This window comes from Harpegnathos saltator, unplaced genomic scaffold (genome assembly GCF_003227715.2).
Source record: "Harpegnathos saltator strain DR-91 unplaced genomic scaffold, Hsal_v8.6 scaffold758, whole genome shotgun sequence".
NCBI classification, from domain to species: domain Eukaryota; kingdom Metazoa; phylum Arthropoda; class Insecta; order Hymenoptera; family Formicidae; genus Harpegnathos; species Harpegnathos saltator.
In genome coordinates, this window is record NW_020230602.1 from 347635 (window position 1) to 371056 (window position 23422).

The 23422-nt window shown below is 43.3% G+C and overlaps 3 protein-coding genes and 1 non-coding gene across 8 annotated transcripts in view; 2 read left to right on the plus strand and 2 right to left on the minus strand.

The window, feature by feature from the left end:
• The window catches only part of LOC105185066 (ras-related and estrogen-regulated growth inhibitor), a 104120-nt gene extending 99657 nt beyond the window's left edge, over positions 1–4463 (minus strand). For both annotated transcript variants that reach the window (XR_003114061.1, XM_011144299.2), the window contains exon 1: positions 1918–4463. Coding sequence is in view for 1 of the 2 variants with exons in the window: in XM_011144299.2 (XP_011142601.1) it covers positions 1918–1978 (61 nt within the window). In the remaining variant the exon portion in view is untranslated. The remainder of the gene's footprint in view (positions 1–1917) is intronic.
• A 4212-nt stretch (positions 4464–8675) lies between these two features.
• Spag1 (Spag1 axonemal dynein assembly factor) lies at positions 8676–13905 on the plus strand. Its single transcript, XM_025306177.1, is given in 12 exon segments — positions 8676–8811; positions 9386–9841; positions 10271–10547; positions 10815–11022; positions 11279–11440; positions 11769–11896; positions 12007–12110; positions 12221–12913; positions 12915–13028; positions 13030–13160; positions 13308–13478; positions 13612–13905. Coding segments are annotated over 11 exon segments (2223 nt in total). The 5' UTR covers positions 8676–8811; positions 9386–9686; the 3' UTR covers positions 13692–13905.
• Positions 13906–13987: 82 nt separating this feature from the next.
• On the minus strand, positions 13988–14059 carry TRNAA-CGC (transfer RNA alanine (anticodon CGC)). The gene has a single exon. It is a non-coding gene; the product is annotated as a tRNA-Ala (tRNA).
• A 2544-nt stretch (positions 14060–16603) lies between these two features.
• Positions 16604–22926, plus strand: Med (Smad/Smad4 homolog Medea). 4 transcript variants are annotated; one of them, XM_011144323.3, is made up of 12 exons: positions 16605–17142; positions 17420–17626; positions 17750–17898; positions 18088–18367; positions 18737–19003; positions 19718–19855; positions 20432–20620; positions 20816–20989; positions 21272–21529; positions 21603–21884; positions 22041–22171; positions 22341–22924. In XM_011144323.3, exons 2-12 carry the CDS (start codon positions 17560–17562, stop codon positions 22419–22421), a joined length of 2016 nt encoding a protein of 671 aa, XP_011142625.1. In that variant the 5' UTR covers positions 16605–17142; positions 17420–17559; the 3' UTR covers positions 22422–22924. The 4 variants fall into 4 exon arrangements, with proteins under 4 accessions (XP_011142639.1, XP_011142625.1, XP_019697874.1 ...); XM_019842315.2 differs by having other exon boundaries at positions 16605–16968; XM_011144329.3 differs by having other exon boundaries at positions 16606–17142; positions 18752–19003.
• The last annotated feature ends 496 nt before the right edge of the window (positions 22927–23422 follow it).

Genomic DNA, 23422 nt, shown 5'->3' on the forward strand with positions numbered 1-23422 from the left:
ACAATCTTGCGTTCCTCGCGAGTCTACGATTCTTTTTACGATCCCTCGCTATTAGCAGTTTTTGCCAAGTCCTCGTTGACGATTCAGGCTTCTCGCTAAGGACTCCCGATTTAATCTTGCTTTAAGCATAAGATAACGCCTTATTTAATTTAAATATATAAGACTCGCGAGTGTCGCGTGCGACGCCGACGTATCACCGCGGCGTCTCTGCAATTGTAATTACATTACGATCAATTAACGATAAAGCGACTTTAATTAGAAACCGGAAAACTGACGACAAGTAGGCGGTTGATATGTTAACGATCGATGTTTGAACTCACAAACGAACAATCGTTCATCGCGCGCAGAACTTGTCGCGGCAGAATCGGCCCGGCGACGTTTTCTTGCGGCACACCGCGTATACATCGGACGGTGATACGATAAGGAAGGGAGGAATGTTACTGCGTAAACTCGGAATCCAGGGTCGAACGCGAAGGGAAACGCCACGCGGCCAACAGGATGGATGTATCGGATGTCCAGATCTCTCGCAGCAACCTGCCGCTGCAACCGTGTGGGATTTTTCGTGGCACGGCGACCCCCTCGCTCCCTTCCGCTCGCGCACAGTGGATATTCGATAACGTCCACGGAGGTCCTTATTATACCCAGCGGGGTCTCACAAGAGAGAAAGAAAGAGAGGGAAGGACTTTTAAGGATTCTCTCCCGGCGAAGTATCCCTTCTCGCGTCGGCTGCGACGCCGCCGCGTGAGAACGTCGTCATTTTCATTGCAAAAAAAGTGGAACGAACGCGCCGACACACCGCGTGACGTCCCGAATTCTGCGAGATAGCGCGATTATACGTGCTTTATTAAAATAATGATGACTGAGGACGAGGGGTGTCCCGAACTGTAATGTCGTCGTGAGGATGTAACAATCGGAGAAGATTGAACAACGACCAACGAACAAGTGATATCGGAATCGGGAATCATTTATTTATCTCCGTTCGTCTGGAAATTGCAAATTTCCGAGAATGATGCAACGTTTCGGTGACTTAACGACGCGAGACAAAAACTACCGACGGAGAAGACGGGAGGAGGCATTAGAGGGAAAAGAAAGAAATGAGACGCAGAATGCGCTTTATTAAGGTGCCGGGTCCTAGCGGTTATTAATAGGATTTATTTGAGGTCGGCGAACCGCCTTATCGCGTTCGTTTGCTCGCTTTGTATGCGTCGCGCGACTGTCGGGTTAACTAATGCAACGTATTATTCCGAGGACTATGCGTATCCATCTTAACGGCACTTTCATTCAATGCGTTGCGTCGGTGCGCTATTAGACAACGCGCAGAAATTACACGCTGTACGCGACGCGATATTAGTATCGTCCACCATAATGAACGTCCTTCCGACGTGATTCAATATTTCACGCCGTTGCGCCATAATCGAGCAACGCGCGCATTCTTTTTTCCACCGGCTATTATTTATTATCTGCGTGCGAGCGAGCGAGCGAGCGCGAATCAATATCAATCTCTCGACGCACGACGAAAACGTGTTCTGCCAATGCTACGAACAAAAATATCACTTGCATTCCGAAACATATCTACCTTGCGACTTGGCTTCGTATAATCAGGTTAAATCCCGCTGACAGAGCTGACACGCGAAATTTCTCTCGCTGCCACAAAAATGACATGTATACGCCTAATAATTATTTCTGCGAGTTCCTACTGAGACCTCAGGAAAGATCAGATCTTTCCGAGCATAGAAAATAAGATAGTATGACCATTCCGTAGATTAATCAATAGATGGTCATAATTATATTGTTAAAATTCTAAGAACAGCACCGACAAGGAGCGATAATAAAAATGAAGAAGAAGCATTCGATTTCGAGATAAGAATCAAACTGGGGATAAAGCGTGGGGAAAATTTCGCTGGAGCGATCGCTCACCTGATTTGCCGACTCTGGGGCCGCCGAGGACGACCACCTTGATCCTGTTTACGTTTGTCATCAGCTGCGTGGTTTAAGTGACATTCGGGCTGGCATCACACATCGCCTCCGCGGGCGCACTAATTATATCACTTTGCACTTTTTACCGCACTCTCTCCTCGCATGTCCAGGTCCTTCTCGGCAGGACACTGACCCAGTCGCGCGGCGCGGAAGGGCCGCGGAATGTCCTTGTCGCGGGCACTCGTGCGACACACTTACGATTATTACTAATTACCGATCAATCACCGGCCCGAGTCATTGCCGAGTTCAATCTCCCGCGCAGGTGCAGCGATTGCGAATCACTAATTAATTTCTGACGCGTTTCATTAAGTTTCGTTCTTAATAACGCGAATAGTCGCTTTTCTCGTCGTCGTCGCCGTCCACCTCCTCCTCCACCTTCTCCTCTTTGCTCCGTGATATTTAATTGTTGCACCGGTTAATTAACGGCATGGACGTTGATTAATTCCCACGACGATGGAATCCCAGGATTGCTAAGTGTTCCAGTCGCAGAGCATCGGCTCGGAATCGGTTCTTTCAGATAAACGAGAGGAATCAGAAGAAGCCAGCGTGGAAGACGCCAGCCTGTCCGATATATCCCAGTCAGACTCTTCCCGTGTCGTGTCTTCCTGCCTAGTCCTCGACTGTTTAATCGCGATTATCAATTAATATCACCGGCCGACGTCGTCATCGCTTAGATACGAAACTGTTAATCGCGACGTCGATCGGAACGTCCAGTCGTGCGGCAGCTTCTTCCCTATTAATATCCGCGCGACTTTGAAGAAATCGTGGCGGCTGATGAATAGACGCCTCTCCTCTTTCTCTCTCTCTCTCTCTCTCTCTCTCTCGTCGTGGTGCGCTCCACTTCGTCGTTTTCTACCACGGCGAACGTAACCGCGATTACGACGCGAGTTCGCCCGGCACGTTCGCCCAGCTCGACTCTTCGCTCTCCTCGCGAGATCCTTAATGGCGCGATAAAGCGCGCGCGAGTTATGCAACAGCAGAGCTCCCTTTTCCAGCCGCGACGACGCGTCGATCTTGCGACACGCTCCCGCTGTCGGTGATCCGCTTGAAAACTCACGCGAAACTGTTTCGAGTCGGGACGACTCCTTTCCCGAAGCGGACAGATCGTTGCCGCAATTGCCACTTCGCGTTTCTGAGGATCGAAAGACGTGCCAACCGTCGTCGTCGGCGCACCGAACGCGACTGTTTACGAGCGAACGCTATCTTATCGCGATTTTCTGGTACGTGGATGACGAGGAGCTCCACCTGACGCAGTCTCGTTCGTCCTCTTATCGCTTTTCCCCTTTCCCCGCCGGCTTTGTTGTCGAGGGGGATCTTCGTCGAGCTGTTGTTCTCGTCGGCTACTTAATAAACGCGTCGACTGGATGCGCCAGACGCATTGTCTCCGAAGGGTCGATGACGCTGGTCGGGGCGATCTTTCACGATATTTTTACTTACTCCAAATTCGCGATTCGACTTCGCGACTTTTTCGAATAGACGAACCGACGTCTAAGAAGAGCTCCGCTGCCGACTGTCCGCTGATTTTCCTTCAACACTGAGACAATTCCCGCACATAAACATACGCTCGTTTTTCACCATGTAGGACGGTGTGATTACGAGAAAAAAAAAAAACTCGCAACAGAACCATCGGCGTAACGAAACATCAGCCGCTACGCAACTCACACACGCGACTCACGCTTATGTTCGTTGTACCTGTTTCTATTAATGGAGAACGAGGATGTCGACTGACTCGCGGCTGCGTCAACTCTCTTCGAGCGAGTGTCAATATTTCAGCGCTTTGTACGCTGCTTCTCTCTCTCTCTCTCTCTCTCTCTCCCTTTCTCTCTCTCTCTCTCCCTCTCTCTCTCTCTCTATTACACTAGAGCAGCGAGAAAGCGTCCACTTTGCTCGAAAAATTGTCGTCTTCCTTCAGCTGGTCCTTGTTGCGCCGGATATCGGAACCTGATAGCAGTAGCTCGCGATGACGGGACGACTGGCTGATTCACTGGTTCTCTCGTTTCTCGCGCCTCGAAAGAAGGGTGACTTTCTCGAGCAGCGAGCTCGGCTCGTTCGTCCCGCTGCGGCCGACGCGCTGCGAATAACAACACAAGCAGCGATTCGAGAAATGCCGTCTCTCTGGTTCCATTTATAACGGGTCGTCGGCCTTCCTCCGCGTCTTCTAGCTTGGCGCCGCCGACACGCCGGCGATTACGAAAAAAAGACGGACACGCACGCGACGCACACGCACACGCACACGCACACGCGCCGTATACCGCGCTCGTTCTACGCACCGGACTCGCTTACGCTTGCTCGTTCGTACGTACATGCGCTCTCGTTCGTTCGTTCGTTCGTTCGCGACTTGCTCAGACGACCGCGAGAAAAGTAGGATATGTCCCCGCGGCGACAAAGTGCGAGTCTTTTGTTTTGTTGTGCCGTGCCAAACATTTTCCCGATTAAGGTCGCGAAGGTCGCGGAGCGAACCGTCGCGCGGTCTCGTAACGGCGAAAACAACCGGGGGGGGGGGGAGAAAATTAAGTCACTTCACGACGAGATTGAAACTTTGCTGCGCGAAACTGGAACACTTTGTTCCATTTAGTCGCACGGTGAAAACTGTTTGAATACTTCGCATTAGATTTAATTAAAATGTAAGATGTAAACGATAATTAACATGACAAAGGGGAGGAAAGTGATCGAACGACTAAGAGAAATTAACGGGATAGCGAAGTAATTAACGTAATGAAGAAACAATCGGCGTAATGGCGAAATAATAGATATAACGGTAGAGTAATTAATGCGCGAACGCACATGTGAGAACATGCGAAAATAGCGGGAATCCGCAAAGTTTTACCTCGAAAATCGCGAAGTCGTCGTTTATTTTTCGGTCTCGCCTCTCTTGCTCTTTAAATGATTTAGATTAGATAACGCGTTTGGTATCGCGAATTAAACCTCATTATCTCTCTCCTGGGCACACACCATGACGCTGTTATTCACGCGGATTCTCATAATGAGAGGTCTTATCGCGAGGTTCATTGCGATGTTGGACAACAAAGCGCGATCACGCTGTACGCAAATTAAATAAATCGCTCCAGATCCAGATAAGAAATTCGAATAAAAGATAAAATCCCGTTAAAATTAAGCAACGATCCTCAACGATATCGTATAGTCATACGTAATATCTCACGACATTGATAAACCATCTTTCTATCGTGATTTTTACCTAAAATCGCAGTATGAATTTTCTATCGGATATAACTGCGATACTCCTCGATAATTTATGACCGCCGCGATTGAACGATTGGCATAAATTATCTTTCCGAAAATGAAAGCCTCGGACGGTGGTATAACTTTCTATTTACGAGAACTGTAAAATTACGTTACAGCGCTCTGTAAAACAAAACACGAATATCCTGCGCAGAATTTGGAAGCAACACTGCGAAGTTTTGATCAATGAGCAGACGTATGACGTGAATTTAATCGACTGTGCGACGTGCCGCGACCGACTGACTTTCAACGATCAAACAGCGATCCGCACGTAAACACGCTCCGTGTCGGTTACAAAAAAGACGGATACGCACGTAATTCAACTATGTGTATATAATACAACTCGACGACAATATAACCGTTTGCCAAATTCTACACGGTATGGATGAGATTATAACAGAACATTGATATCACGTGTATTAATAGCGCGTACCGCAGTAATATTAATATTGAATTAATCGTTGGAGTATTTCGATCTTGATTGACTCGTGTGCTAATTTTCTCCACCTTCACCGACAACTCGATAACACTCAACTGTTTATCTTTTCTTTCACTGCTATTTTTAAGCAGTATATTTTGAATCTGCTGAAAGCATTCTTATCTTGGGACGCCAAATTTATCGGAATTTTAATTGAAAAATTCTTACTCGAGACTCACTGATATCGGCATATTTCCCGAAGCAGTAAGACGCACGTTGCAGCACGTAAGTGTAGCAATATCAATGTTTAGCAATTGCGATAGTGTACTTGTTAAAAAATCGCAATTGTCAGCTTTTTCAAAGAGATAAAAAATATGAGGTCACTAGGTGACTTTTTGCTCCAAAAATTATCGACACGCTACGAACGAACGTTGAACATAATTTATTACGAAGGATTATATTCTATTATGTATAAAACGTCATGCAAAAATTTCTTTGCTTTCGCGCGATTGTTCATACAGACCACGTTTTATTTGCTTCTTAAGGCAGACCGAATCGAATCGGTTCACTTGAGGTCACGTCAAACTAAATTGCCTAAAAAGTTGCATTATCTCAAATAACGTCAATTAAAGCAAATCATGTCGATCTGAAAGAAGTGATACTTTCAGTAGGACGAGAATAATTTCGCCGAAACGATCCGCTCGGATAACAGATCCGTGCGGTCATTGCTGTGCGACCAACCAAATGTTTTTATTCGACCGTGTCCATTTTAATTTTGGCGTGTGACGTCGTTTTATTTAGCGCTTGTCAGTCGCGCGAATGAAAATCGACTCGTTTGCTCGCGACAGAACGTTGTAATAGGAAATCGCATAAGTGGCTTCCTCGCGTAGCCACTTGGCGGTGTGCAAATACTAGATGACACACAGATATATATACAGTTTATTTATTTAAAAACCAAACCGATCTCCTACGGCGGATTAATCACGGTGTAAATAATCGCCGCGCGTTTTTCGAACATTTTGGAGTGACTCTCACGAATAAACAAGCAGTCGCGTATAAACACACACTCGACCATGTTCAAGTACGACGATAGAGTTTGCGCGAAAGAAGAAGATAGATACGCGCATGCAGTTCGATCCGCAGTATAACTCCTCTTTCGCCAGGCTCTCTACAGCGCGGACCTGATTATCAGTTAATACACATTGATATTACACGTCTATCAACGTCGATCGGCAATAATCGTAATCAATTAAATTGTCCGTCAACGTTAATATTAAGTACTACGACCCGGTGAAGAGAGAAGGACCGAAAATCGATTGAATCGCGACGAGAGTTAATCGACGCTCGACGGTGAGTCGGCTTCATAATAATTGCATTATCCGTGTCGAAATTCACAAGCATTCACACGCGTACACATACACACACACACACACACACACTCACACTCTGATTTCGACTCAGGCGCGTGCACGCGTACATGCGTGTGTCGAGTTTTTGCATAAATTAATTTCGATAATTAAGCGAGCAATCGCAAATTGCATAGTAGCCGCACGTTGAGGAAGGCCGACAAGCCGCGGATTAAATAATACACATTTCTACATGTCGAACGTTCACCAAGACACCTCGGTGAATCGCGTGTCTCAGCGTGGCTGGATTAATTAAATTCCAGTGCGTTTTAATAAGGAAAAATTAACTTCTGCCGAGAAAAGTGCCTGTGAGAGAGTCAATCATATGCTCTTTAATTTCTCTCTCGCTGCCAAAACGGCCCGAGAGGTATCTTGGCGAACGTTTCTCGCTCTCTCTCTCTCTCTCTCTCTCTCTCTCTTTCTCTCTCTCCTCGTGAAGCGTGATAATTACCTGAACGCGTTCTCTCACGATTACAGCATCTGGAACGGCTGCGATATAATTCGGCGATCGCGCGAGACACAACCGTGACTCGCGCCGGCGATCGTAACTCAGTTGTCACGGTACGTTGAACCGCGGTAAACGTTTAGAAATTCACGACGGTGCACTGGTGGAGAAGAAGCACTTTCCGTGCACGCTTTCGACGGCGCGTCAGGACGCGCACCGCTGTGCGCGTCTACGCGATTACAATTCTCAGGAGATCGCGTGTTATCAACAAACCAGCCGGCGGCTCGCTGTTCGTGATCGCTCGGATCGGAGCACACACACACTCTTCTAGTTCCAGACGGCGACAAAATTATCTCTCGCCGAAACTGCCACAGTTTACCGGCGCTCAAGCACAAACGACGGGCCGAGGTCGGCGGCACGGCGCTTTTCGGCGAAGAGTACGCGGCTTTCCAGCAATCGAATTCGTCAAAGATGATCGCAGTCGCGTTTTCGGCAGGACGGCTGCCGAGCGTATTTCACGGAACGGGCGGGAATACCCCTCTCTCTCTCTCTCTCCCTCTCTCTCTCTCTTTCTCTCTCTCTCTCTCCACACGAGTGCACTTGCACGAGGGAGCGGAACGTCGTTGCGGCACGCACGCTCTCTCTCTCCAGTCTCAGCGAGCGCTCGCCGGCGAATGCGCGGCGTTCGCGGCCGCCTCGTCTAATATGCACTTGGCTGCGCTCACCGGGAACCCCGGCACGGCGACCCGATCGCGAGACTTGTACGCACGCCTTCTCCGTCCGCGTACTGGCGCGTCGCAGGGCTACAAGCCGACTGCCGTGTTAACAGGTAAGCGCGCGCGGTAAGCCGAGCGCGAGGAGCAGCGCCTGCTGCACGGAGCGCGTGTCCACGGTAGTCGACGAGGAAGAGGAGGAGGAGGAGAAGGAGGAGGAGGAGGAGGAGGAGGAGGAGGAAGAGGACGAGGAGGAGGTGGAGGTAACTTGACGGAAAAGGTAGGTACTACTCTCGCGAACGCGTACGTACCGTGTCGCGAAGGTGCGGACGCGAATTCGTCTTCCATGGGGAGACGAAATGGATATTGGGTGTTATTGTCGGTGAGCTTGGAATATTCGCGATTATCTTGGTCTTTCTTTTTTTTTTGTAGAATTTTTAGAAATTTATACACACTGCATGCGTGTGTTACAGGATCGTGTGAATTTTTCGAAACACGAGGATGCAGTGTCGTCGAAGGTGGAAACGTGGGATTAATTTCGTCATGAATGAATCACTCGGCGAGCTCGGATCATCCGCGGATTATTCGATTTCTCTCCGGGAATTTGGCAGAGTGATTTTCTTTACTTTCTTAGTAATATTTTTAATTTTGCGAGGTGCGAGGTTAAGCAAATTTATAGATGCAAACTGTAGCATTTTTGGCAGACGAGATGTGAATTCATTTCTTTTATAAATGTATTGTTTGACTAGAATTTGATTTAAATTCACAACCTGGTTTTTCTTTGTGAATTTCAGTAATTTGTCTTAATTTTATGAGTTAGAGGGATTTAAAGATTTAAAAATATAACGTTCCTCTCTCTCTCTCTCTCTCTCTCTCTCTCTGTCGCTCTTTCTCTTCGTGTGTGTGTGTGTGTATGTATGAAATGCAATGACAACAAATGTGAAATTTCCACATTTGCAAATTCTTAGTACAAATTATTTTACGGTAACTGCAAATTATTCGCAATTCAACTTCTCTCCGTGAAAGTTCAAAGTTATTATTTTCTAATTTTGCAATCTTCATTATCCATAAATGGAGAATTCGATTCGGCTTCTCGTTGAGGACTTATCATTCGGCATATTTGAATTATTTATCATTCCGGACTGCACCTCATAGAAAATTAACGAACGATAAGTTTCTATTTCAGGCATTATCGATCGCTGTGAAGGAAAGAGAGCTTGTGCGCGAGTCGCGTGGGGAATCAACAGCTCGCGTATCCCTGGTAACTTGGAATTAAAGAGGCCGTCAGACGCAGAGACAACCGTTGAGTAGTAATTGAACGTGATTGGCATGTGCCGGCAGATCCAACAAATCCGGTTCGATTGCTACTCAACTGCTGTTCAGCTGTTGTCTCCGCCAAACGCACGGACCGAGTCGACTGTCGACGTAACCTGCGGTCTTGCCGACGTATATAATCCACTCCGCTTTCGTTCTCCGCTTTCGTCATTATGGGTAACGAGGAGGTAGATCTAATTAGCTCCGCGAAACCCGAGAAGAAAACACTGCTCGAGAGGTACAACATACCGGTCAACAATCTCTCGTACGAATTCATCTCGGAGTGCTCCAACGCGAGGACGTTGGAGCGGATCGTCCTCGTTCTGCGGTAAGTTCTTTTGAAAAAAATATCATCGGAAACTCAGAGGGGGGGAACGAAGAACTTGACGCGTTCACGCTAACGCTAATTAAGCTAATTATTATTTGATCCCGCTCGTCGACGTTGGGAGTCTCCTTAACGTCCTCTGAGGCATATTTATAAAGTTGCTTCCTTAAAAACTTAAGCGCACATACGCGCGAGCGCGCAATATTATTAATTCCATCCCCGACGTTTCCTATTTGGCGTATATATCCGCCAAGTGTATGTATGCGCGGTACATTATGATAATTACAGCGCGTACGGATAATTTTTAAATCCCCGTGCTAATCGTCAACGAGATTTGCAACCTTGCTACTTAAAGCGCCATTAAACCCGTTATTTTCCGGCACGTTTATTAACGATTCGTCATAAACTTCTCCACCTGCGGTTTAATACCAGTTCTGGCGAAGAAGGAGTATATCCAGATTTGACGAAGCATGCGGAGGAGCGTCTCGCCAGGATTAAGCCGACGAGTGCTATTTTGAGAAAAGAGGAGCCAGTTTTGAGAAGGAACATGCTGAGCCCGGAAAAACGGCGGGAAATCGACGACGAGATCGGCAATTGGACGTGCGAGATGCAATCTCGCGAGAGAGACATGGACGAAGAAAAAGCCACCCTCGTCATCGATGACTTTTCCTCGCAGCCGGGAATTCGAAAGGCTAAACCGAACACGAAGGTATGTCGGATTAATGGACAAAGTATACAAACGTATATTTTATCGAGACGTTGATGCATCTACTTCAAAACCCCTAACATTCGTATTTCATTGCCACGATATCGTGTTCTCGTAGAAACAAATTAATCTCCAATAATGGAATCGTAATCACGCGGATAATTATGAATAACTACAAAGCTGAAACGTAATTTAACTCTTATTCATGCGAAAGGTTGCAAGCAAAATGATATAAATTTATTCGTAATTTTGCGTCTCATGGGCAAAAAGGCCAGGATCAACGAGAAGAGGCGTGTTAAGCCCAAACGAATATCCTCATGTGATTACGCGGCTTGGGATAAATATGACGCCGACACGGAAATAAACAGGATAGACCTGCAGGACGAGCAGCGACAGGCCGAAATGAAGAGAATCCAGGAACGGCGTAAGGAGCTGGACAAAACGAGCAAGACGGCGCATAAAACGGCAGTCGATAAACGTAAGTCCGCGAAGTAACTTTTTCGAGCTTAACGACGACTGTTGAGAAAACGAAGAACTACCGAGTAGATTCATGATCAAACGTGGTGTCCCAGATATAAATCCTCGCACTTTATTTCACGTGCACTCTCTTCAACGATGTGGGATTTCTGGACACGTACCGCGTGTACCCTAACTTACCGTATACAAATACGCCACTACTAATTTTGGTGGAATTAAATCTTGCACTAAATCTGCCAATTTCTTTCTATCTCTAGGTTCGTTAACCGGCACGGAATTGGACATGATGGCGACGCAAGAGAGAGAAAAGGGGAACGAAGCCTTCAGAGCGACCGATTATGAAGAGGCACTTCGACATTACAACTTTAGTATTGAGATGGACTCGAATATAATGGCTTACAACAATCGAGCCATGACATGCGAGTAGATTCATTCTATATTAATAGATATTAGCAAATAGACTTCGAACAAGATTACGTGAGATTTTTCAAAGAAAGGATCAGGTCTAAGTTTTCCGAATTTCTTCTGAAGGCTATGATTGCATATATATTTTATAAGTTAAACGGTACGGAAAGTTATTCGCAATTCATAAAAGATTAAAATTCATTCGTTGCGTGATTTATCTTAAAATTCGGGGACTTGTGAAAAAAGTCGGATTCTGTAAAGTTCTAATTCTGATATTTGTCGAAATACCAATCACAATTCTACATTGCAACAAGATCGAGTTGGCATGTGTTACATACGCAGATATAAAGCTGCAACGTTATGAGGACGCGCTCAACGACTGCAATATGGTAATTAGCATGGATTACACAAATGTCAAAGCGCTTCTTCGCCGAGCACTATCCTTGGAACATCTCGAGAAGCTGCAGCAGGCAGGGATAATTATATATTCTACATAAATCACACTCCATAATTCCATGTAATCGATTTGATTAATTCCATAATAACCACTAATATACAAACATACATAATTCATACGCAGGCTCTGGTCGATTACGAAACTGTCTTGATATTGGAGCCGACTAATAAAGCTGCGATATCGGGCGTGAACAAGCTGAGGAAACCGTGCGAATCGAAGAAAACAAGGTAAAAGTCTTTGCCCAAGTATCCTTTTAACTTTTCGCGAAGCGATAATCGCCTAGCAGAGGTGTACACGGACGTCACTTTGTCGTCGTTGACTTTCGACCACATTACAGAATGAAGATAGAGGAAGAGAACATCAGCGACGGCGAAGACAAGGCCGAGCCGATAAAATCGAAGGAAACTGTGGAAATGAAGAGCGCCACGCGGCCGAAACAGCGTGTTAACAGCAATATATGTTACTGCGACCGAGCGCCGGGCTCGTCGCGAAATGTCGCGACGAAGCCGCACATAAAGGCGAGTTACTGCGTGGAAAGCAGCGAGAGCAGCAAAGCAGCAAACGCCGTTGCAAATAAAAGCAACGCGATGACAACGCGCGCCGCTGCGAGCGGCGATAAATTATCACCTGTTGCGAAGGATCCCGTTCGTGGGGATAAAACGTCGAAAACGCGAGACGCCGGCGACAAGGGCGACGACATTTTCACGATTCGTCGCGAATCGCTGCCCAGACCGAGCGCCGTAAAAGATAGCCTGCAGAAGTCTATTTTTTCGTATATGTCGTTGTCCCAAAAAGGTAAATCGTCGGTTATCATCGAGGAACTTCCGAGCGATGGAATGTGCGACAAATCGAGAAAAGTTGGCGATTCCGACAAAGCGGGAGTGGAAACGATGAAAGAAACGAAAGATGAAAACGATCCACCGACAAGAATGCGCGCGGATAAAAATAAAGAATCAATTTCGCCCGTGAGAGTAAGCAAAACAAAGAATAATTTAACGTGCAATAAGAATCAGATAGTTGACGAGAACCGGAAGGAGAACGATCAATTTGAAATGGACGTCCAGGTATGATTTCAGAATCTCGAAGCATTCCTGCGTAATAAAAGAAGGAAAAAATATGAAAGAAAATACGTCACAGGAGAATTTGTTTTCAGAGACTGGAAAATGTCGAATCGCCTTATGAATTCCTACGTTTGTGGGAATCCTTGAAGAATAATACTAATTTGCAGTTACACGCGAAGCTTTTGCGATCTATAGCGCACAGGGACTTGAATAAATGTAAGTTCTACAAATCAACAATGATTATAAAATATTAATTTCTAATACGCGAATGGATAAAATTTTCTAGGCTTAAGTTACATAATAAATAATTATCTAGCACACGTGTGATTTTGAAAGATAATATTTTAATCTAAATCTCTATAGTTATAGGTAATAAATTGGATGGAGCGATGTTCAGTCTTATTTTGCGTTGTTTGGAGCAACAATTCTGTACACCGAATGACATGGATTTACTTGCAGATTTGCTATATTCATTAAGCCAACTGAGTCGATTTTCCATCGTTAACATGTTTATGGATTCTAAAGATAAAAAAGGTAATAATCGTACATAGCAGTAGCTGTTGTTTTAATAAAACCAAACACAAAGTAATACATCTTTAAAAATAATTAAAATTCAATCTGTTCAAAAAATTTACGTGAATCTAAACTAAATTATTTATTTAAACAGCACTAGGCAATATATTACGTTTCTTGGAAATAGAAGATTCACCAAGAACATTGCAGTTACGTCAAATTTACGTTACTTGAAGATCGTCTCGACATTTGTCAGCTCGACATTTTGCTGTATCAATTATCAACTGACAAACTGTCAAATATTATTACGGAGTAATGTTATCAAGTTATTGATTTATAAGTAACTATAAGTCTCAAATATTTGGATTTTACGTATTAATTTCAAGCAAGTCTATGTCAGAAAAGATATAGACGAATACTTACATCAACTATAATTGAAAATATTTTGCAATTGAAATCAAATATGTTGTTACATCGATTATATAACTTTAAATAAATGAACAAAAAGAATAGAAAAAAAAATATTGTTGTGGAGGAGCTGGGATTTGAACCCAGGACTTTCAGCATGCGAAGCAGACACTCTACCACTGAGTTACACCCCCTCTTGTAAAACATATAATCCAACAGAAAGACATTCGACAGTTTCATATTTCTTACTCATTTTTTTACAAATAAATAAATTAAAAATAATAATTTATATAATAAAATAATGTTATATAGGGAAGTATAATTTTATTAATAGCTTCTCTACGTAAGATCATATATCATAAAACATGTGACTTACGAAATTGGTACAGAGAGATTTCCTGCAGCCAATGATCAGCATATAAGCAATCAGGACTTCGATCTACCATATTTTTCGTTGAACATCCTTGAAAATATCTCGATAACACGTTCTGCAACCGCCCCATTGTCTCATCACGATACATGCGCGACACTCACTTTCGACACTCCCGACGATATCTCACGCGCGAAACTCACTCCCAATGATATCTCATACGCGAGACTTTTGACGAGTCATAAACGATGACTTAAAACCTTTTCGACCGTTACGTCGTAATAAACACGCGACACTTTATTCGGCACTGCCAATAAACTGTTTCGCGAAATACTCACATTCAACGATATTTCGTCACAACAAACGCGCGAAACTCACTTTCGACATTTCTGGTGACGATAGTTCGCGCGCGAGATTCATTTCCGACGAGAAACGAAATCTCGAGAGACACGAAACGAATTTTCGGACTCGTCTTGATCGCGCCGCCATCTGTCTTTGGTTCACAGCATATACGTGCATCTTGCGATTCTCGAAATACCGACGCGCGCCAACTTCACTCGACACTCACGATGCTGCTATATGAGATATTCATTTTCGATGATGTTTTAATGATATCCTGCTAAGAGTAGCGCAGAATAGTTACTTACAGCGCTTCCGGTGATGATGCGGGTATCGAATTTTCCGTTAATGGGTCCGAAATATATAAGGCATCGATAGATCCGAACTACACACGACACTTAGCTCGGCATTCTCGATGGGCCGTTTCGCAAGATACTCGCTCGTTTAATGAATGCTCGATGATAATTTGTCAACGAGCAAACGAAACTTCCCCTTGGCATCTCCGGAGACAATAATTCGCGCGCGAGATTCACTTTCGGCGCGAATAAAATCACGAGAAGTACGGAGTAGTTCTTCAGACACGTATCATCGCGATGCTAACCGTCTTCTGACTACTGCGCATACGACGGCGCATCTTAGGATGCTTGAAGTACCGACGAACTTGAAGCGTCGACCGACGCGCGCCAACTTCACACGCTACTCCGTACATCGTTATGCAAGATATTTATTTTAACGATATTTGACCACGACAAATGCCGAGAATGCGTTTATGGCAATCTTGATAATAATTTTCCGTTCGTATGTCAAAAACACAAAGAACAGTGATATGACTTTAAACCTCTATTAGGGACAGTGCTTTGTCCGGTACATTATCGCGAGGTACTTTTAACGACTGTTTCATGACATCTTGCAATAACTCATTCATGATATATATCTTCAGCAATTCAGACGACGTACGCGAGACTCACCTGCAGTGAATCGAAATCATGAAGACATGAAATTAATAATTCTCAAACCCGCATCTCACCGCAATCACTCAGTGCCGCAATCGTTCGTTATAGACCTAGAAAGCGACCTAGACGGCAAAGCACTTCGTAGTTACGATTCTCAGAATAGATGTCGATACCTTCGGTACAACGCTCTCTTTATCAAAATCGTGTACTTTATACCCGTATTCATAATCCTTCTTTATCTTAAGGATGGAGGAAACCTCGATGAAGAATTCCTTGAATCTCCAAGGTCATCTTCATTTCATAAATGGATCTCGAGTCTTCCTTCCAGAAGGAAGGAAGGAAGGAAGGCTGTGTTCCGATATTCACTGTCAGTACTGAAACTCTATAATATACGTGACACGAGCTATAGATTTTTAGTACTAGCAGTGGATATCGGAACGCAGCTATAACCCAGTACCAGTTTAGCAGCATATTGTAATATTGATAAAGATAATAAAAACGTACATTATACGGAGCGAGAGCGAATGCTCTTGGCGCAGCTTATCGCTAAGGAGGTTATTGAAAAAAAAAATTCTTCGCTAAAATCATTTAAAAATTTCTTGCCCATTATCCTTTTTTTCCTTTATATACTTTCAGTTTGAAAGCACGACATCACAAGGAAATTGTAATGGGACAAGAGTAAGTATTGCAGGTTATGTTAATTTATTTTGCGCATATGTGCTAAAAGTGCTTATTGCACTTTTGTGCGTTAGTTCAGAAGTGCAGCGGAAACGAACACAGATTTAAGGTAACATTTCCTCCTCAAGGAAGTGACTTCCCTTGAGATAAGGGAGCCCTTGAGTAAGGCTCCTTGTTTGGTCAAGGAAGGTTTATGAAATGTAAAATAAGGAATTCTTATTTCTCAAGGAAGGACTATGAATACAGGTATTGTATCTTGCTTTAATATCAATTATTCAAATAAACGATGTTATCAGAAGATAACTTATCATATCATGATCATGGCTGAATAAAACTGAGCATCGAAGATGCGTTTGAAACGTGCATTCTTCAAGGAGAGAATTTACAAAGAGATGCAGTTGAGGAGCAGATTGGCGGAATTGCTGCCAATGTTCGTTTCGCCAGCAAAAGTTGGCCGTACTGCGGAAGCGACATCATCCGCGCCCCGCGGATATGTATTATTGATGTGCTAACCTATGCAAGTCGGAGCAACGCTCGGCGCGAATTGTCGTGAACAATAGCTGAAAGCTAAGCTGTCGCGCATTGTGCTCGCCGATCAACGGCCCGCCGAGAAGACGCAGATCAATTTAACTCTTGCACCGCCCGTAACTTCGCGTCACTGCGACGCTTCACGTCGTGAATTCGATCGACGACGCAAGCCGACGTCGAACATCATCGCGCGCGAGCGTCTCATCGCGTGCAACTGTCATCTCACCTTATCCTTGTAAGTTGGATTGGACGTATCTGCGTTCGGTGAATTGTGGCAAGCTCTTCTTCATCTGGGAGGTTTTACTAATGTCTCGTAGCCATCTCTGTTAGACGTGCCTTGCTTATCTCGTATGCTTGACAAACCTCGTGTCTTCGGCCTGAGCTGCGTCTCACATCTTTCCACTCGAATGTAAGTCTAGGTTTTTGATATTTCGCCGGGGCGAACTGTAATGAATTTTAGGACATTTTCATCATCGTCGTATGTGGATAAATGCGTTGACACCGGTTAATCATCACCAGAATGATACATTTAAAATATCATTAACGGTAGTGGGTAAACAAAGGCAGACTCGTGCCTTTGTTACTATATGTAGTGGAGTAAATGATGTTTTGGAATCTAACTAACTGCTAGTGAGATTGTGGTATAGATTGAGGGCTGCGTAAAATATAATTGGAATTATTTGCAGGAAAGCAACTATTGTGACACATGGATGAAATACTGTTGCTAGATGATAAAGTCTAAAGAACTGGACTGTGCCAAGTCCAAGGGTAAGATTTGTGTCTCAAGGAAAGGAGCACAACAGTATCCACCACGGCTTTCACAGAGATGGTTGGATTGGCGGGCGGGGGAGGTCATTTGTATCCCTCGCCCCCCATGCAGCCTAATCCAGAGTGTAAGTACTAATATTATATTTGTTATATAGAGTATATCAGCAATAAGATTCCTAGTTATTAACCAAATTTCCTAGTTATGATTCATCTAATTTTTTTTATATCTTGTTTATTTTTTAATGAAGTGAGAGAAATGACTGGAATTGCACCTAGCGCACCAACCAGTGCCGATGCTTGTTTGAGTATTGTACATTCATTAATGTGCCATCGCCAAGGTGGAGAAAGTGAAGGCTTCAGTAAACGAGCAATTGAGTCTTTGGTAAAAAAGCTTAAAGTAAGTTCTATATCTGTGTCTATACGTTATTAATTTTACGTATAAAACCTAATTCAAATTTGTGTATAGCATAATATATAATTTTCTCTTCATTCATCATATTGTAAAAACATTTCTGCGATTTATAATTACAAAAATTGATTTTTTGTTGCATGCATAATTAATGACATTTGTATTTGGTATCGTTAGGAAAAACGTGATGAACTGGATAGTCTGATCACTGCAATCACCACCAATGGTGCACATCCCAGCAAATGCGTCACTATCCAAAGAACTTTAGATGGTAGGCTGCAGGTAGCAGGACGAAAAGGATTTCCACATGTAATCTATGCACGCATCTGGAGATGGCCGGATCTGCACAAGAACGAGTTGAAACATGTCAAGTATTGCCAGTTTGCTTTCGACTTAAAATGCGACTCAGTGTGTGTGAATCCGTATCACTACGAGCGAGTGGTGTCACCTGGCATAGGTATGTTACGACGTATTCTGTATTACGATATAGTCTTTGTTTTAGTTAGTATTTGTGTTTTATATTCTTGCATGCATCCATTTTATACCTGTTTTATCTTTATCTTTTTCTTTTATTATTCTCTCAGATTTCAGACCATTATCTTTTATTCTCGTTACAATCATAGAATCCATTACAATCATAGAAGATCAATTAAGCTCAGTTAAGTTTTAGTCTTCATTATTTGAAATTATTCCTGACTGTAATTGTCAAACAAGATAAAGATAAACAGTGCATTCCCTGGGGCTAACGAATGCAGTCTGTTAGAGCATTGATCATTGATTGTTGTGGTCTTGGTGTGTGATGGAATGGGTTGGTTTTCCCGCACAGATCCGTTCTTTACAGACCTGTCGGGGCTGACACTGCAATCCGGAGTAGGCGTAGGACCTGGCGGTAGACTGGTCAAAGATGAATACACGGTCGGCGGCGGCGGCACTGCTGCCGCGGCTGCAGCTGCCGCGGCCGGCTCTGCGATGGATGTGGACGGCGAGATGAACCAGACCATCCAGCATCATCCTTCGGCACAGCCTGCCGCTTCGAATAACGCTCAACAAGCTCAACAAGGCTTTATACCGGGTTTACCACCGCCTAATCCAAGTAAGTACAATGTTGCGACTCGATTTCACTCTTTTTCCCTCTCTTCCTCTCGAAACTTTTACTTAGTCGTAATTTCAATTCAATTGGCTTTACACAAGTGCGAATCTGTGCTGCACATTTGTTTGTGATTAATGTCTGGCCATTAGATGGGAGTACACCTTAACAAATCGTGTGATACATATCCTTATCTCTCGGATATGAATTGCTAATGTAAGCAGTTACATATTTAACATGTTACGTTCCAAAAGAAATTTACATAGATACGTTACGGCTAAAGCCCGAGAAAATTTTGTATAAATGTTTTTTATCACGATCCTAAGAAGTATCGTATTTATCAGAAGTTATTCAAGATAAGTACTTTTACATTCTTTTCTGACGTACATTATTTAGGTATGTTTGTCTCAGTGTAACACGAATTAAGGTTAGCATTACAATGTCTCGAGCTATGGCTGGTAAGTTAAATTTGTAGAAATAGACGAGTATATCATGAATTGACTGACTTGAATTGGGCTTTGGCCATGGTACACCATCTAATTGTGCTACGATGGTTGATTATTTGAATTAAGCTAACGAGCAGCTGCTTTCGTGTAATTTGCGAATGTAGATCTTAGGCAAACAGAGAACTCGCTTCGCAAATTTCTTCCTTTCGTTGCATATTCAAAGTTTTTTGTTTTGGCTTCATTGTTTTCTTTTCCTTCTAATTGTTCGGCACAGCCAGTACCGAGGGTATGTTTAGCGCCGGTGGGGGTGGCAATAATGGTAATCCCCACACTAAACTGGACGACAATAATTGCCCCAGGCAAACCTGGATTCCCACGCCTCATCATTCGGCAGGCCGTAATTTACACCATCGTACGTATCTCATGTACCACATGTATGCCTTATTTTATTTAAAGAGCTACAAATTTTGTCGCTGGTTAGTCTGCGCTCTTTCAGTGTTGCCAGTGTTGCCTTCTTTGTGATTTCTCATAGACTTGAATCAGATCTTCACAGATTTTAATTCTAGCGCTTCGCACAGATTGAATTCAAATTGCCATTTGCAGAATCCTTAAGTTCCGAGACGGAGGATATAATTAAAGTGGCTATCTCTATGCAAATTTGAAACAAAGGAAATTAATAGGAGGAAGAAGAATTCTACATAGGTGTTAGAACGCTATGTCTTCAACATATGCTTTTTACATTGCCTTCGCGCACGTTCTATATGTTTGAAACAACAATCAGAATTGTTATCTACGAATCTAAGCGTTCCGGGAACATCAGCATCTACGAGTTACAATTAGCAAGCGTTCGGAGTCTCTTTGGGGAGTACTGGCTCGTGCGGTCCACGCACGTTTCGGAACAGTCAGTCATGTGATGATTACGCGAGAGCCTTTCGGTTTTGCCTTTAATTTTGTTGCCTGCATCCGTGTATGAATTTTGATTTTGCAGCGGTAGTACATCCAATGAGTCACACCGTAGGTAGCCAACAACAGTCATTGAACGCGTCCAGCGGCACGTCCGGCGCACAGATTATGAATCCCGCGCAAGGACAGTCGACCGACACGTTTTACGGAACCACCACGCCACCGCAGGATATCAACCAATCCCCCACAGTCGACGCGCTAGCCGCTTCTTTAGGTATATAATCAGTTCAGTAGCGCCGGTTAGACACCACATCGGTTAGACACCAATCGACCCGAAAACTACTATATCCTTTTGAAACACAGACACTTCTACGAGGAAACTCGGATACGAATCTGTCAACTCTTTAAATTCTCTCAACATTTCCTCGATCGTACACGCTGCATCGTTCGTTTCTTTGTGCTTGAACAGGCGAAGGCCAGAGTTCTCCCGTGTCACCTGTGCATCTCCATCATGCCAATGGATTTCCCGTGGGCACCGCTCCTTACAACTCCGGGGCACCTCAGTGGACCGGTGCTAATACTCTTACTTACACTCAAAGCATGCAACCACCAGATCACCGACATCTTCATACGACGTCGTACTGTGAGTTTATCACATTAAATTATAATAAGAATATTTTACAATATGATGAAAAACCACCGTAGAGAGTGTAAAGTATATAAAGATCTTAAAGTCACTCGTAACGTATAATCAATATACATATAGATGAATTTTTCCTTGGAGAAATATATCTACGAGAAAGTTTTTATGTTTTTCATTTTTAGTGTCTTTGTTTCGAAATGTAAACTTCAGATCGACACAAGAAATGTTAATGAACTTTATCGATCTGTTACTTTATTCATAAGGAATTTAATTTGATTACAGGGGGAGGAGGCCATGGGAACGATGTTAGCGAGAACGTCGGTGGGTTATTGTCTACACAACCAGCGCCAGAATTCTGGTGTTCCGTTGGATACTTTGAGCTAGACATTCAAGTTGGTGAGACATTCAAAGTCAGCAGTGGTTGTCGCACTGTTACCATAGATGGTTATGTGGATCCAAGTGGAGGTAACAGATTCTGCTTAGGTGCCTTGAGCAATGTGCACAGAACTGAGCAGAGTGAAAGAGCGCGTCTTCACATTGGTAATTGTTGTGCTTAAAAGAAACGGTATCAATATTTAACGAATCGATAATTATGACACGAGTATCATTTCAGGGAAAGGTGTTGTCCTGGACCTTAGAGGTGAGGGAGACGTGTGGCTGAGATGCCAAAGTGAGCACAGTGTCTTTGTGCAGTCCTACTATCTGGACAGAGAGGCAGGTCGAGCACCTGGTGACGCTGTTCACAAAATCTATCCTTCGGCGTACATCAAAGTGTTCGATTTACGGCAGTGTCATAAACAGATCCGTGGCCAGGCTGCTACAGCCCAAGCCGCCGCAGCAGCTCAGGCTGCAGCCGTGGCTGGCCATCTTACGCACGGGACACCTATCACCAAAAGTAAGAACTTATGGACACGTTTAAGAAACACCGTATCAAATTTTAATAATTCTTATCAATAACTAAATATGAATTATTAAAATTACATCTATACTGACACTTAATGTGTGCGATACTTAATATAAGCAACAATTATTTATCCCAATTACATTAAAGGTCTCAGCGCAGCTGCGGGTATTGGAGTTGATGACTTACGAAGACTTTGTATTCTGCGTTTGAGTTTCGTGAAAGGTTGGGGTCCGGATTACCCGCGACAAAGCATCAAGGAAACCCCATGCTGGATCGAGGTATGACGGTTATGTAGTTTATCATGGGATGGAGGAATATCTTTGTCATATTTAAGATCATTAAAAATTTTGATCAAAATGATTTTAAGAAAAACTATTTACTTATAATTTCAACGTTGTACAATTTTATTTCATAAACGTGAAATAGTGATTCTATTTTATTTTCTAGGTGCATTTACATAGGGCACTTCAGTTACTAGATGAGGTATTGCACACAATGCCCATTGATGGACCACGGTCAATCGAATAATTCCATCGGCTTGAATCACGAAGATAACGAAGAGAACGTCGCATTGTTACTGAAATTGTGCTGAAATGTGTGACATCGCGAATCGTTCAAGTAGCTTCAATTTAAGAACGTGAATGAATAAGCCAGACGAATGGACCAAATTCATCAGACGGTAATGATCAAACAATTATAATTGAAACAGGAATTCGGCCATAGACGACTCGGGGAGAAAAAAGTGAGAGAGAGAGAAAGAAGGGGGGGAGGGAGAGAAAGAGAGAGAGAGAGAGAGAGCTTGCGGGTTATTTATATATTTAACGACACGTGATATAATCTGTGTAGTAACAGGGGTTTTCAAACTTTCCAACGTCCATGTAACAGTGATGATCCATAGATAGAATACTAATATAATCCACAGCGACGTCTCTCGATCTAAAATTGTATATATATTTTATATGTTATATATTAATGCAAAATAGGATGAAGCATATCGACTATTTATCTTTTGTTAGTTTCTTTTGTCTGTAATTTATATAAAGTCGTTTAATTTTTAAATGATTATGCTTAATAATAAGATATAACATTTCTAAAATATAAAATTTGACACCTAGAATCAAGGTTTTTAAGCTCGTTTCAAAGAAATTGAGAAAATAAGTTTTGTGGTATATAATCTAAAGCAAAGGTTATTTTGTAGAAAAATATTTAATATCCAAAGTAGATTATGTATTTGAAATTTTGAATTAAACGCTGAATTTATTGATATTAATACCGATGAATTTTAACAAAGTTATGTATCAATTGTCTCTCTTTTCTTTTCTTTAATATGAGAGATTTTTATGCCCACCAGTTTGAGAACCCCTGCTGTAGGATAAAACATGTGCCACGGCCTTGCACTACCATCAACGTACAAAAGTGAAAGAAACGTTATTTTTATTTACGAGATGTAATTTTTTACGGAGAGGCGACGACACGTCTCACCGACGACCGAAGGAACAGAAAATAGAACGACGGTCTTCTATTTTGAT